Consider the following 15851-nt stretch of genomic DNA (forward strand, 5'->3'; position numbering starts at 1 on the left):
GCATCTTTTTTACTGTGTCAAAATCATTCAGTACAATCTGGTGATCTTTCTGCAAACATTGCATGATAGACTACTTTCTTCAACTTTATAGCTTCACCTCCAGTTGCAATCCATCAGCTGGGTCATGACAGGTACCAACTTTCTGGCAAAAACTCCCTGCAGCTACCTCTGCTACTGAAATTTTAAGCAGGGCATTTTAATTCTGCTCCTGAAATACAGAATTTAACAGAAGTATCAACTAGTCATTCCCAGGAAAACTTTACTACCCATTTAATTTTTCTAAGTATGGATTTTCACACATATCTAGTGTGACCCAATGTTCCTTGAGCTAGTTCACTATCGGACAAAGAATAAACAAAGAAAATTCATTAATGACCATCTTGATGGTCATAAATAATTCAAAGAGAACCTCACATGAAGCATTGATACTAGAAGCCACTCCTGAAGCCAAGCTTTGGAGTGTGTTTTGCTGGGAAGCACCTGGTGACCAAGTGACCAACTTTGTCCAATTGGGCTTAGTCCAAAAAAGCCATGTGTAACAACCATGTGACCACCCAGGAGGTTAAAGGTGAAGGTCAGGTGTAGTGGCAGTTAGATGACAACCAATTCTGGCATCAATAGGTGCAAAGAAGAATATTCCTCTAAATTATTACTTGATGTATTATGTACATCTCCACCATGATCCTCATTGACAAGGATAGCTAGATGAAAGGCATTGATTCGTATAACAACTGAAGCTTGTTTCAGCCATTCAGTGAAGAAGTATAATGGTTTATTGCATAAGCTGAAATTGTTTTGCATTCTGGGGAGGTAACTTAAATTGGTTTACTGCAAAAACTGTGGGCATGCACCACTATTCTTCTACCTGCTGGAGTTGACAGCTTGCCTATATTGCCTACTTAGGTCTGATCCATCACTTTGGCATCTGGCTTAGAACTAGTGTGTACTTTCTCCCACATCCTAATGACTTTTGCAGCAGTTGACATTGACAGAAATGGCTGGCAGCTCTGGATTCCTTTCTTAAATAATTTGTGATGATATAGGTTTACAAGTATCACATATGAGTCTAGGCTCTGCTTCTTCTTTTACAACAACATCCAAGAAAATACTTTTCAAAAATTATATTGTGTGCATTACTCCATGCTGTCATATATTTTATTGTTTACATTGCATTTTTAATGTATGCAGCACTTGGTATTGTAAGCTTTATGGTTTTTGTACTATTCTTTTTTCCTTATCTTTTTACTCAATAAGGCTTGCTTTTACTGATGACAGGAACAAATCAGTATTCCAGTGCTGTGTCATATCCAGTAATTAAATTAAATGAACAATCAAACAGACTTGAACTGACTTTTGAAGATTAAGGACTCAAGATGGTTTACTTCTGAGTCTAAGCATGTGAGTTTTGTTCACCAAAAACCATCTAGTGCCCATGTGATACCATTAGTCTTGTCATATTCCTCTTGAAAAACTGGGTGAATCTTATATTGAATGGTTGCTCAACTACTACAAGGTAAAAGGTTTCATGCAGTGCAATGACAGGGACAATGTTGGTAAAGAAGCATGTAAAACTGGGACAGATCCAGACATACTTTCCTCTTGGCAATGAAAACAAGCTCTTGAGAAGTGGCATTTAAATTCTTGGGTCAGTAAGAAGCGGAAATTGATGGTAGGGGTTGGATTGCTCCACAGATATAGTGACAATCTCCTGGGGCCTGATGTATAACGCCATGCGTAGAATTCACACTATAACATGGCATACGGACAAAAGCGGAAATGGGCTTATGCACAAAAAAAATCCAGATGCATAAATATGTGAATACGCCAACTTCCACGTTCTTCCGCTACATAAATCCCAGTCAGCATGAAAAGTAATGCACATGCACGCGCCTGCTGTCCCGCCAACAGCTCCTCCCAGAATTACACCTCTTTGAATATGCAAATCCATATATATAGCCCTTAAGCTCAGTCTTCTGTGAAAATGCAATGGGAAAATAGAAGAATTTCAGCGAATTCCAAGTGGAGGCAAAGAAAAATGTACTATTTGTAGGTTTAAACAGTGGTATAAACAACAAAAGGAAGTTGATCGAGTGACAAAGCGTGTCGGAGAAACTCGAAAGCTCATGTTCACAAAGTCACACGGTGCCCGAAATAAAAAAGTTGTCAGATATCAAAATCGCCGTGAAAAGGCGAGTTGTAGCCCACCGTCTGAGCGACATATGAAAGCTTTAGGGTACAGAGAAAAAAAAGGCACACAGTTGGAGCCTGAAATGTCAACTTTAATCTCTAAATTTCCATTTTAATCATGTAGTTTATTTTGTCATTAAAGTATATCATAAACTTAATCTTAAAATGGTTTAATTGACTAGTTTCTCAATCCCATTGTAACTAAAGTAGCACGTTAAATGCTTTGTTTTGTATTTGATCTTCTATGTGCTGTATGTGTGTGAAACACTACGTGCTTCCGGGCTTTCTCTTCCTCCGCCAGGACACAGAATCTATTACATTCGTGATATTACAGCTCTCTGAATAATTAAAATTTTGAGATGTATATGTGATATCATTTTCATGATGATAGGAATTAAAGCATGTTATTAAACATGGGAACACAGTGGCACAGTGATTGTTCATGTCTCAAGCAAGATGCTTGCTGCTCCATGTGCCACCTTCGATGAAATACTTTATTGTATTAGTACGGTCTCTTTCAAATGTACTATCCTCCAATTCCTGTCCTTAATTTTCTTTCTCCAAATACCCAATCGCCACACAATCAGCTCTATAAAAGACGTTAAGCCATCTGTAAGCTAAGAATGCTGATTCTTCAAAACTTTTAAGGAACATCGAAATATCTTCGTAGTACGTGTTTAATTATTCTATCCATCTCTCATTTCAGTGTCGCATCAGCACCAGCAAGAATACAGCGCAAGGCAGGAACAATCTGTGAATGGAGCACCGGCGACTCGCTAGCGCTGCATTACATTGTAGTTAAAAGTTAAAGTTTTATCTGTATAATATAATAAGCATATTTTGCTGCATTTCATATTAAAAATGACATCATCATCATATGTAAATAAGTGCTTTATAAAGTGTCTCCGGTTGTGCAAAATTATAACTGTAGTGCAAGTTTACAGTGAGGTGATTGTACTAATAAGTACAAACAGTTCTACAAGGAGCATTTGAGGGACTGATTGAGTGCGTTTCTGATCTGCGAGGCAGCGTGTGCTTGATGCTGTATACCGATAATTCTCTTTCCGATCAGCTGCTGTACAGCTGTGATTCACACTCAGATACAGTGTTATAAATACTCCGAGTGGTGCAGTGAGAGTAATATGGAAAAAGATGATCCGATGTGGTATCTGATTTGCAGTGAAAGTAACAACGATAAAGCAGTTATGGTATTTGGAATAGTTTGACCATTCTGTGGACCATTATATTGTTACAGGCTAATTACAATCAGATGCATTAAACTAATAAACAATATGCAGTTAATTTAAGTGTATTTATAAAGCTGTGTCAGGGATGTGGATCTAAAAAAGAAAGGATAACCACACAGGAACAGTAGCACTGCTTTGATGATGGGTGCCGCCACTCTACAAAACCAAGCAGAGAACTTGCGTACGACAGGGTATGAGCTACTGTAGAAATGTGCATGGCTTTCTGCTAAGTTTAGGTTTTATACATCGCGATTTGAATGTGGAAACATTCTTACGCAACATTTTTGTGCGTATGCACCGTTTCTACATGAGGCCCCGGGACTGTGGAAGTAGATTTTAAGGGTAATTTCATTCCTTTTCTGGAAATTCCTCACAGGCGATGCCTTTAGCTAGTGCAGCTGTCTTTTTCTGCATGTAACAGTGTCATAGCTTTGAGTTGCAGAGAGAGTTTGGTTGATTGTTGTTTACAGTATATGTATACCCCTAACAAGTAGTCAGATTGTTCAGCCTTTTTAGGGATTTTGTATCCTGATGCTCTAAGGGGTGCCACCGCCTTTTGACTCTGTAGTCCTACTAGGAGAGAATAACAATCAAGTGGGGTGTGACAGAAATACCTGCAGAGGTTTATTTACAAGGAATAGCCTGCGTGATTTGAATCTGAGCAATTGCCCATTACTGGATTCATGTGCTAGTCATGAATTGGTCTTACCAAACACCATGTTCAAGGACACTGTTGCTCGGAGTTTCTTGGACCCAAGGCAAGTGACCAGCTTTGTAGTTGCTTCTGGTATGAGGCTATGCATCCTGGGCAGTTGGATAAAGAAAGGTTCCGAGTTATCATCTAATCACTACTTGATAGTGAGTTGGCTTATATGAACATAGGGTTTACAAGACAGACTTGGAAGACTAAAGCAGGTGTTTACAGGTACACTGAGAACATCTACCAGATGTCTCTATTTAATATGAATTAATGCTAAACATAAGAGGAATTATGTGGAAATGTGAAACTTAACAAGAACCTCAATAGTGGAGGTTGTTGTCACCTGTCATGACAGCGATCCTTGGATCCATTGATAGACACTGGTATTAAGGTAATTGTCTAACTGAAGAAAAACTATATCCTTGCACTATTAGCAGGAAGGTTTTTTGTGATATTATTGAGATAATCTTGACTTTATTGTGGTATTTGGTGATGCCAGAATGAAATACTTCTTATGCTCTCAAGAAAGATAGGCATGGTTTCATCCAGGCTTTTCGCATTAGGGAAGGGGAATGTTTAACAAAACTGGGGATATTGTAGTGAAGTGGAGAGGCCTATTTGAGAAATTCCTAATTCCCAGTGTATATGTATATGTATTGTTAATTTATTCTTATTTTGTAGTAATTTGAGATTGTTAAATATAAAGCGCAATATAAATAAAATGTATTATTATTATTATTATTATTATTATTATTATTATATTTGGGGAAAGTTTGAAGTGTTGGATTAATTTCTGTGACAGAGTTTGCCATTATTAGCAGCAAAGCCATAATGGTGAATTAAATATTGGAAGAACTTAATATTGCAGGAATCTTTTGAATTTGCCTCTACATATTTTCGTGGAAAGCAGAATCTGAAGCTTGGAAGATGTTCCCCATTTTTTTATAGGGGGGAAAAAATGTATGTTCCAGTTACCGATAGATTGCAGTTTTCATCTTACCTAGAAAACCCTATTCCTGGGTCTGGAAGGTTGACCGTGTCAAACAGGTGAACTTTAGATCAAGAAGAAGGAAAGTGAATTATATCCTGGCTGTGGAACAGTTGACAGTGGACTGACTCTGTTTCTTTCTACAGATGTTTTGAAGTCATTGGAGTTTTATGGTCCTGCCTAATTGTTAAACAGCTTATTACCATGTTATTTTGTAGAAGATGCTTCAAGATTTTTTAAAAATCCAAAGCTGTGGCTTGGCTGCATAATTTATTGAGAATCAAGACTTGTGTTTGCATATGTGGTTGTAAGTCATCTAATTCCAATGTGGTCTTATATTGTTTTCGACTCAAAACTGCAGTTTTTTTCTCCTCTCCTCTTTTTATTTTTCTGCATGGGATATCAAGATGCAGAATATCCAGTTTGTGAATCTAAGAGTTGCATTTTTGCATCTTATGGATGATATTGCCCACTTTTGCTCATTCAAATGTGATTTCTTTTACACAATGTAAGAAGTGAGCAGCTGCTATAAGATTCCAAACACAAATGTCCAAAATAATGTAAGGGTTGCTAAACTCATCTTCCATGACAGGATGAGAATCTCTACAATTTAAGGGAGACTTTGGAATGGACTACCACTCCTCTGAATTAGGAGGAGTGGCTAGATGGATCCTGGGCCTTAGGAAATTCTGGAAAGATTATATCTCTCAATTGGCAGAGGAACATCTGCAAAATCTGCAGAAGAACATAAGAAACACACACCTAAGAACACAAAAATGCCCTGAATGCTCAGAAGTTGATGTTTTACAGCTAAACAGACACAGGAAGCACACTCACATGGGCCTATGGTGGTTGAGTGAATTCCACATATGTGGGCTTATCAAGTGATTTCTCATAAGAATCTCATAAAAAATAGCCTAGGTATAATACAGTAATTACAAGCTCATTTTATATATATATATATATATATATATATATATATATATATATATATATATATATATATATATGAAATATAAAAGATGGCATTTTCTGGGATAATGGTATCAAATGATGAAGCTTCATTAATTCTGAATAGAAAGTGCAACTCATGTTATTTTATACCAGAGTTTTCCTTTTAATTACCAGTATACATTTTTAGAATTTTACTATTTAATAAATTGATTAAAACAATATTTACTTGTAATTTTTTTTATTTAAGTATTTTTCTGAAAATCTATTTTTTAAATAGGTGTGCATCTTACCTAGTTGAAATACAGTTTGAATACAAATCAATGCCCCTGACCAGTTTTACCTTTCCAATTAGATCTCAGGCCAGAGAGTTGCAAGTGGTAATTAACATATTGCTTTGTTTATCAGTATCCCAGACTTAGAAAGTGCATTGTGATGATTCATTCACATGGCATTTGGAAGTACATTTCAATATTTCTCTCTTATCCCCATGATGTCTTGAGAATCTGTTTATCATGCCTTTTTATCCATGATGTTTTCTTTTCACATTGAAGGTAGAATATACAACAGCTTAAACTGTGATATCAAATAAGTGCCACCACTGCAATTAACATCATTTTGCTAGTCCATGCAAGTAGCTTTGTTAATGACTAGATTTCTGTAACAATTTTTGTTTTATTATTACTTACGTAGGCTTTTAAAACACATCATAAATATTACTCACTTTCTGTTTATGCAGATGGTATGTTCCTCTTTTCACCTTAATTTTCCTGATGACATTGTGCTATCTTCGTATCATCTGTGTTGCCAAAGAAAGGGTAAGACACTGGTTATTCTTTTTATTAATTAAATCTCTTATTAATCTACTTTAACTTCATATTTCATATTGTTTACATTTGGCATATCAAAAATCTTAAATCTTCTGTTATCTTCAACAGACTATGCAATGCAGTTGTGCCATTTCCTATAGACAAATATTAATAATTTGTATATGTTAATTAAAGCTAGAAGTTCATAAGTGTTTTGCTTTCATATCAACTAACATGCTAAATGTTTATAAGAAAGTTCAACAAAAGATATAAAGTATAATAGTAGAACGTAGCACCTTAAGGATTTTGAGAAAACTATATTTTAGTACTATTACATGACTAAGAAATGAGCCAAAGTATGTGAAAAAAGCATTATTATTTAACTATGTCTATCAATATCATTATATTGTAAATATGGGCACAGTTTTATAATTTTTCATGTTGTGTTGTACCTGCATCATGTAACTGTAACTCAGATTGTTTCACATTACTAAGAGAGAGGAAAGTTGTAGACAGTAAGAGTTAGGTAAGTGAAGGATGGTCGCCAGTTTTCAAAAACTTTATATTTTATTATTTTTGGCAGCATAGATACTTTATTAATATACAGTATCTCACATAAGTGACTACACCCCTCACATTTTTGTAAATATTTTATTATATCTTTTCATGGGACAACACTGAAGATATGACACTTTGATACAATTTCAGTCAGTGTACAGCTTGTATAACAATGTAAATTTGCTGTCTCCTCAAAATAACTCAACACACAATCATTATTGTCTAAACCTCTGGCAAGAAAAGTGAGTGCACCCCTAAGTGAAACCGTTCGGGTAAGAATTCTTCACCTCTCTTAGACGGGATGTCCGTCTGTCATGTATGGTATATATATAGTAACATTCATGTTAGGTAAAATGCCCAGTCAGGGTGGACAGTCTTTTGGCCTTGGAACTCCTGCAGATTTTGCTTTTTTCTCTAGCCTAACTGGAGTCTTTTTTTTCTGCTCTCTTGTCCATTTGACCATACTGTATTTTGTTGTTACTTATTCTTTAATGTTATTATCTTTTCTTGCAACTTTTTCTTTGTCATCTTGTAAAACACTTTGGGCTACATTGTTGTATGAAATTTTGCAATATAAATAAATGTTGTTGCAAATGTTACATTCACAGCACAGAGTGCTATTGATTATCACTTCAACACTGGCTGCAGTGGTTAATGGGCTAACAATCAAATGGGAAGATATCTACCAGTGCTGGAGACAAAGTAAGAACTCTAGGGATGAACGCCAAAGAGAGGACAGAGCCTACTTATATAGTAAATCTTTAGTAACTATAAAATGTTTCCAAAGTGTAAAATGAGCGTTAGTAATGGGCAAAGATCATCACTCCAGTGCAGGTTAGAAAAACACTTTGCATGCAGTGTTTCCCTGTGACTATGAATTGGATTAAGTGGGTATGAGAATATGTTATTTCTTAACCATCACTTATGTATAATTTTAATATTTTGGTAGTATGTCAGCTGTTGAACAGTGCCTTCTGTACACACAGTCACATGATATTGATTTTATTCATGTATCATGATGGTTGTAGTTTGCACTGAACTACATATGATCTGTTTAAAAATATGTTAAAGGACTATCAAAGTATTTATCAAACAATTTAGCAACAAGTAATCAATTTTTCTTAATGAAACCATTCCATTAATGGAGATGTCTGCATTGTAGTATTCCAAGTAATAATTCTAATAGCAATATTTATATTTCTGCATGAATATGAGTGTTAGATTTCTTTGCACATTTAGTTTTTAAAACAGTTCTTTTATTAAAAAATGTTAGATTAAGACATTTAAATTATGAGAAATCTTTACATATATGCAGGTCTGTCCATGAATTCATAGGTTCAGTGATGTCACAAGTACAGTACTAATCAACAGGCAAAACTTCGTCAAATTATCTTGCATTATTCAATATGGTTTATTGAAGTAGGTCTTGTGTATTTAATTTTAATTGAATTTTCTCACATCTCCACCTGGAACCTAAACAAAATGCTATTGGACAATCTGGTTTATAGCATAGAAGCCAGCCACATTCAGCACAAATAGCTAACAATGAATGAATTGACTTCAGTGAAAATAGTGCAAATAGGGACAGGCGTCTCAATCAGTCAAAGATGTGAAGGATGTGGAAGACTGCTGCTCAGATTCCCACAGGAAAAAATCAAGAATGTGAGGAGACGACGAAGAGATTTGTTATTAGTTTATGTAATTCGATGAGGTATACTTTTACACATGACTTATATGGAATGGAATCTTTGTTTTGTTTGCTTTTGCTGCATTGTATTTTGTTTTGTCATTTTTTCTTGTTAGGTAGCTGGAATATGAGACATTTTAAAACGTCTGAGAATGATTATGTAGGTGTGTTTTTTGAAAGAAGTATGAAAAATTGTTAATACTCTAAATACAGGGTGAACCACATTTCAAAGTTTATTCTACAAAAACGGTACAAGATAAAATACATTTTATTACGACACAAGAAAGATAGATTTTTTTTCACGGATTTAAAAATTATTTCTTCAAGGTGGTGGCCATCATTAGCGATACACTCTTCGAGATGATTTCTGAATGCACGAATGACTTGTTTGGCTATTTCAAGGGGAATAGCAGTGATTGTGTGGCGAATAGCATCCTTGAAGGGCTTCAAGGTTTTGAGGTTGGTGTGTGTATACCTTTGACTTGAGATTGCCCCACAAGAAGAAATCACACAGAGTGAGATTAGGCGAATGTGAAGGCCACCCAACTTCGCCGCGCAGGGAGAGCAGTTTCCCCGGTAACATCTCCCGCAAAACTTGCATAGATCCGTTTTGAGCTGTTTCTCCATCCTGTTGAAAACAGGCTTCCATCACATTCATTTTTTCCAGTTGAGGCTGCAAAAAGTTCTCTAGCATTTCAATGTAACGTTCTGAAGTGACGGTGACTGTTGCTCCCCCCTCCTCAAAAAAAGTAAGGGCCTACATTTCCAAATACTGCAACTGCACACAAAACTGTAATATATTTACTGTGCAGGGGTCTTTGATGAAGTTCATGAGGGTTGGTTTCAGCCCAAAAGCAAAAGTTTTGCTTGTTTACTCAACCATTCAAATGAAAATGTGCCTTGTTGTTACACATGATGATGGCATCTTGTTGAATGTTTTGCAGAATGTTCACGCACAACTCTTTACGGCTCTCCCAGTCTCTCTCAGTGAGTTCCTGCAGTACTATCATTTTGTATGGATGGAAATTATGGTGCTCATGCAAAATCCTCCTCAAAGATGTGCTGGAAATGCCTAAGGAAGAAGCGTGTTTATGTGCTGAATATCTAGAAAAGTGCAAAATTGATGCCCTTACAGCTTGGATGTTTTCAGGCGTTCGTACAGTCCGAGAATGGCCTGGAGATTTTCTGTTCCCATCTGTCTAAATTTAGGCACCCACTGAAGAATTGTTTTCTGATTTGGGACGTCACCGTTCGGAGGAATGCTGAAGTGCGTTCGGAAGGCATGTTGCATATTGATGATGGATTTGTTGTTTTTGAAGAACGCTTTGACAGCAAAAGCACAGTGTGCACTAAACCTAGGCATGTTGTGTACTGAAAACTACTGTCAAAGAACCCCACCCCAACCCTCTCAGCTGCCTTTACCTCGCACACTGACCTTGAGAAATGTGGTACTTCTTTTTGGCTCACGCTGTACTTATGAGGCCTCTAGCAATGCTGGTTTGAAATTTAAATTAACTATGCAACAGTTAAAATCTTTGTCACCCAAAATATGCATCTTACTTTGGAATGTATGGATTTATGGCAATCTCAACTTCAATTGAGATTTTATTTAGTTTTTTTAGGTTTTGCCAAATGTCATAAATATGGTACAAGCCATATTATTGCCATTTTTTTCAGCAGCAAAGAGGGTTTATTAATCTTGAGAAGCTGTCAAAAGAAAGTGCAATGAATAAATTTCCTAAATATGAATGTCTCTAGATGTCCATTAAATATATAGCGCATAGAAAAAAATGAATCCTCAATTGCTGTTTAGATACTTGGAAGGCCACAGACCACTCTGTCATGCCAAATTTTGGTTTAGCCGCTTGACTTTTTAACCTCACGTAGCTCTATGCGTTATTCATTTTCACTGTCACTAGCATATGTACTTGTGAAGCAAGGTGTCAAGATGGTTTCTGCCGGACTATTTCACGATTTTTGTTTTCTCCTTCAATTACCCTACTTATTCACTTGCTCGCACCCTTTTTCAAAATTTAGCTTGTCTTAATAAGTTGAAATTGCCACTTCAGATGTCAAATCACAGCAGTGACTGACTGCTCTTGCAGGTATAATGAGAACTAAGTGTCCTTCAATAGTTGCTCTAATAATTTCTTATTCTGAGATCTCACTATGTAATCAGTGGAGTGCAGGGTCAGTACATTAATGATAATTTTTCTGCTAAATCCAGCTTATTTAAAAAGAGTTGCCGGTGAGTCAGATTTATCTTTAGAATCCTAATGCACCAGTGTACCTCCAGGCAGAGGAAGATAAAAGGTAAAACTATAATTTTGTGTTTGAAAAATTAAGGTGAATTCTGTCTATCCATTTTCATACCATACTAATCCTAATTAGAAGAGTCATAGCTAGCGATAATTAGTCTTAAGACAAGAATTTGTCCAGAATAGGATGCCATTTGAATACAAGATACACAGAAATACAACTGTCCTGGAGTATGCCTTTGGGTTACTGAAAAAAGGTGTCAATGGCCAAATGCCATGTGACCTTGGGATTTCTGATTACCACCTTTAGACTTGCGCTATGTTTTAAACAACCCACCTTACCATATGTCATTGCTGCTAGACTTTTTTCTGCACAGAGATATACTTGTATTTTCAACTAAGATTTAATGTTAAAGTTTGAAAAAATTCTTTCTAACTAAACATCCCAAAATCTTACCTGTTAAGTAATTTACCAGGGTATTAGCACCAAAAATCTAGGAATAGACAATTTTAATAATGTAGGCTCAAATCAAAGTGCAGATTATTATCTTAGGCGAAATGCCTTCAAGGAAGAGATTATGGTTGACATGGTCTTCTTAAAGAGCCACAGAAGCATAGGCAAACATTCCAAAAGGCATCTAAGCCAAGAATAGAAACAAAGTCCAAACTTTATGTCATCAGTATTTATTACCACATGTGCACAGTACAATAACGTACTTACTTGCAAGTCTGCTCAAAGTAATTGACACAAATAAAATACTGAAAAAATACATAAATTCAAAGTCTGCTGTACTTACCACTGGTGCAAGTGCCTATGGTCCTAAGGAGCAGTGAGAAAAGCGGCTGTGCAGGATAGCTAAGATCTTCAGTTTTCAGTTTTTATACATGTCCTGAATAGAAGGCAGCTAGATGCTGATAATATTCTTTGTCACTTTGATGATCCTTTGCAGTGCTTTATGATCCTGAAATGAGCAGGTATTATACTAGGATGTAATGCTGGCTGTGCAGTGGACTCTACTGTGCCCCTGTAGAAGTTTGTGATAACAGATGGAGAAATGCCAGGTGCTCTCAGATGTCTGAGGAAGTAGAGGCGCTGGTGAGCTTTTTGACAAACGTAAAAATGTGTAATGCTAACTTCAGTTTGTCACTTATGATCACTCCAAGAGCAATAAAATACTCTTTCACCAGTTTCTTTACTGATGTAAATTGCAATGTGATCTGTTTTTTTTTTAAATTTATAACAAGCTCCTTTATTTTTTTATTTAAGGGTGAGGTTGTTTTTCTGGCCCCACTTTGCCAGCAGATAGACCACTTCTTTATAAACTGTCTTATCATTGTTGATACTCAGGCCTATGAATCTGGTGTCATCAACTAATTTAATGATGAAATCAGAGTTGTGTTTGGTCATGCAGTCAGAAGTGAACAAGGAGCATAGAAGGGGATTCAGCACTCTATCATGCTGGATTGTCCTAAAATATTTTTCCACGAACCTGGACTTGGTGCTGACCTAACAAGATGAAGCAAATCCATCTTGCTTTACTTTGCTTGTTCTTTGGCAAACCATCCATATAGCTGTGTCAGCCTTAGGCTTTGCCAAGCATGTATTAGCTTTTGATTGGGTCACACATTAGAATGTACATTTTGTTCAAAACTGCACAGCTTTTCTCATAGAGTAGATTCGTTAACCCATGTGTCTTTTGAAATATCGACTTGCTCTCCGTAGTTGCCTGCATCTCTTGAATGCTAATCATTTATTGTGAATGCTTAACTCTTGCAGTTCTTAGTATGGTCTACACTCCTCCAAAAGTAATGTTTCCTGCTGAATTAAACGGCAGTTAACAGTTAATCAATGATATGAATGGACTATGAGGCTAGGAAAATGAAACTGATTGGGAATTACCTTATTAATCTGGCAATAAACAGAAAAAGTAGTCACATGACATAAGTGGTTGCAAGTATTTATACATAATATAAGGGATAGCCAACAGTCTTACCTGTCCAGGATGCCCAGGAGATGAAAAGACTTGGGAAGAGAGCATGCACAGGGCATTTTCTCCCCCAGAGCGCTAGATGTCAGTCCCCCTGTATTGCAGCAGCACCATGGATTCCCTGGGTGTCTCCAGGGAGTGCTGCGGGAACTGGGGAGCCCTACTTCGTGTGGGCTCCAGTCTTACCATGAGGTGCTCCCGGATCAAGCCTTCAGGACACCGGAAGTACTTCCAGAGATTACTTATAAGGAGCCAAAGTCGGGAGGAAGAGGGACACACTTCCTGGAGGAGGAGTGAAGGCAGAAAGACACAGACAGAGTGAAGAGAAGAAGAGTGCTTTATTGTTATTATTGTGTATGTGTACTGCAGGTGGGAAATGATTAGGAAGAGTTCCTCACAGCCAACTAAAAGCCCATGTTTTGCCGAATATCTGTCTGTGTTGGAATTGGGAAGCTGGTGCGACCCTGCAGCCGACAATACATATATATATACCTCCATTAATGCTCAAGTTTCATGTGAGTGCTTGCACTGTTGAATGTTCTGTATGTACACATGAAGTACAAGGAAATTCCATTTTCACTGCATATACAGAAGCTATCACTGGTAAAATGACTGCATTATACAGTATGTACTGCATGCACAAGTCACAGTGATTGTTTAACTTATTCAGAAGAAAAAGGTTACAATGTGTACAGTTTAAAAAGCAAATGTATTTCACATTAAATATTATTTGATAGCATCTACTCAGCCAATGTTGCCAACAATTCTGAACATACTGTGTAGATTTGAAAATAATATTAGCATATTCCTAGCATCCCAAAGTCAGTATCTGAAGAGTTGCAGTTGCTACAGGTTGTTGGTCCAGCAAAATTCATCTGTTAGTCCAAATCAAGAGCACTACACAAGTTGTCCTTTGGTGTTTGTGATTCTATTAATACAATGATTCTATTAATACAAAGGCATAACACAGCCCTAAAGCAGATTTGAATAAACTTTAATCTATCTACAGAACCATTCGAAATTGTTTGAAAATCAATGCTCATATTCAAAATACCTGGCTTGTTGATTATGTTGACAGTTCATCATCATAACTCTTCACAATTCTGTACCTTCTTCAAACTTTTCAGCAGACCAATATCACAAGGGTTATCAAAGCATAACTTGGTAAAACTTCAAAGTAACCAGCAAGTGAATTATGAAAAGTACTCCTGTCTCTCATACATAAACTAAAGGATTTGAAAGGAGAAAACTGACCATGAACAGCAAAATTATGAAAGTTTTAAAGGAATATATTGTACTTACTGTGTAATAATGGTGATACATTGGGTTGTTATGTTTGCAATGTATTAAATAGTTGGCTGTGCATGTTGAATCATTCCTGCATGATTTAAATGAAGGTAATTGTTAGTTGTATGCCTGATATGTGAGTAAATGAAGGATACAAATTATATTGGAAGCAGATGCATATACTGTACATAGGTGAGACTATTAAGAAATAAAGAAAATAACAACCCATTGATGTTCAAGTATAAAAATTTTGGGAAGAGACAGTTTTTTTGTCAGCTTGTTAACAACATAACCAATTCATCAACCATCTATTGAAACGTAATAATCAGGTGTGGGTGTGTGGGGGTTCTTGATTTTTATTCTTAATTACCATTTAAGCATCTTTCATTGCTTTTGTACATGCTTTTCAGATCAGTACAGTGTAGCCTGCATGAGTGAAATTAGAGTTGTGTATTTTACACTTTTGAAATGAATTGTTTTTAGAAATTAAGGATTGAAACTGAGAGTCTTACCAGCTGTAAATCACACAATGTCAAATCTATTTAAAGAATATGCTATGCCATTGTAGTTTGGTTGCATGAAGTCTTATGTTTATTTGAACTGTCATACATAGAAATTATTTTTCTCCTCTGGGCAATTATGTAAACCAAATTCTAAGAAAGATGACAAAAATGTAAGAGGGAAAACAGCAAAACCTTTAAGCTCATGCAAGTTTACTGTTAATAGAACAGCATTCTGAAATTGAAAGCCAGCCATTTATTAAATTCAAAATAACATATACAGTAATTGGCAACATGGTGGCATATTGGTAGTACTGCTACCTCACACTAAGGAGACTGGGGTTCGCATCACTGGTCCTCCATGTTTGGATTTTGCATCTGCTACCCTTGTCCTCATGGGTTTCCCCCTGGGTGCTCTGGCTTCCTCCCACTGGTGGCACTAAATTGGCCCTTGTTTGTGTGTATGTTCGCCTGCAATAGACTGGTGCACCCAGTCCCGGGGTTTGTTCCCACCTTTCATCCTGTGCTAGCTGGGATAGTAAAAAAATATTAAGTATCATATGCAAAAGTTATTCTATGATTCAACATGAATCCAATAGTACACTGTATAAATTAAAGTAACAACAGATAAATAGAGATATTTATCATGTTTCTGCCCCAGCCTCCCAAATCTGTGTGCCTTATGGAAAAA

At 36.4% G+C, this 15851-nt stretch overlaps 1 protein-coding gene across 4 annotated transcripts in view; it reads left to right on the forward strand.

Moving 5' to 3' along the window:
* Positions 1-15851, forward strand: part of si:dkey-100n23.5 (cyclic AMP receptor 3) — a 676569-nt gene that overhangs the window by 223961 nt on the left and 436757 nt on the right. For all 4 annotated transcript variants that reach the window (XM_039745090.1, XM_039745091.1, XM_039745093.1 and 1 more), the window contains one exon: positions 6813-6891. In XM_039745090.1, coding sequence (XP_039601024.1) covers positions 6813-6891 — 79 coding nt within the window. The remainder of the gene's footprint in view (positions 1-6812; positions 6892-15851) is intronic.

Source organism: Polypterus senegalus, chromosome 2, assembly GCF_016835505.1.
Source record: "Polypterus senegalus isolate Bchr_013 chromosome 2, ASM1683550v1, whole genome shotgun sequence".
Classification (NCBI taxonomy): domain Eukaryota; kingdom Metazoa; phylum Chordata; class Cladistia; order Polypteriformes; family Polypteridae; genus Polypterus; species Polypterus senegalus.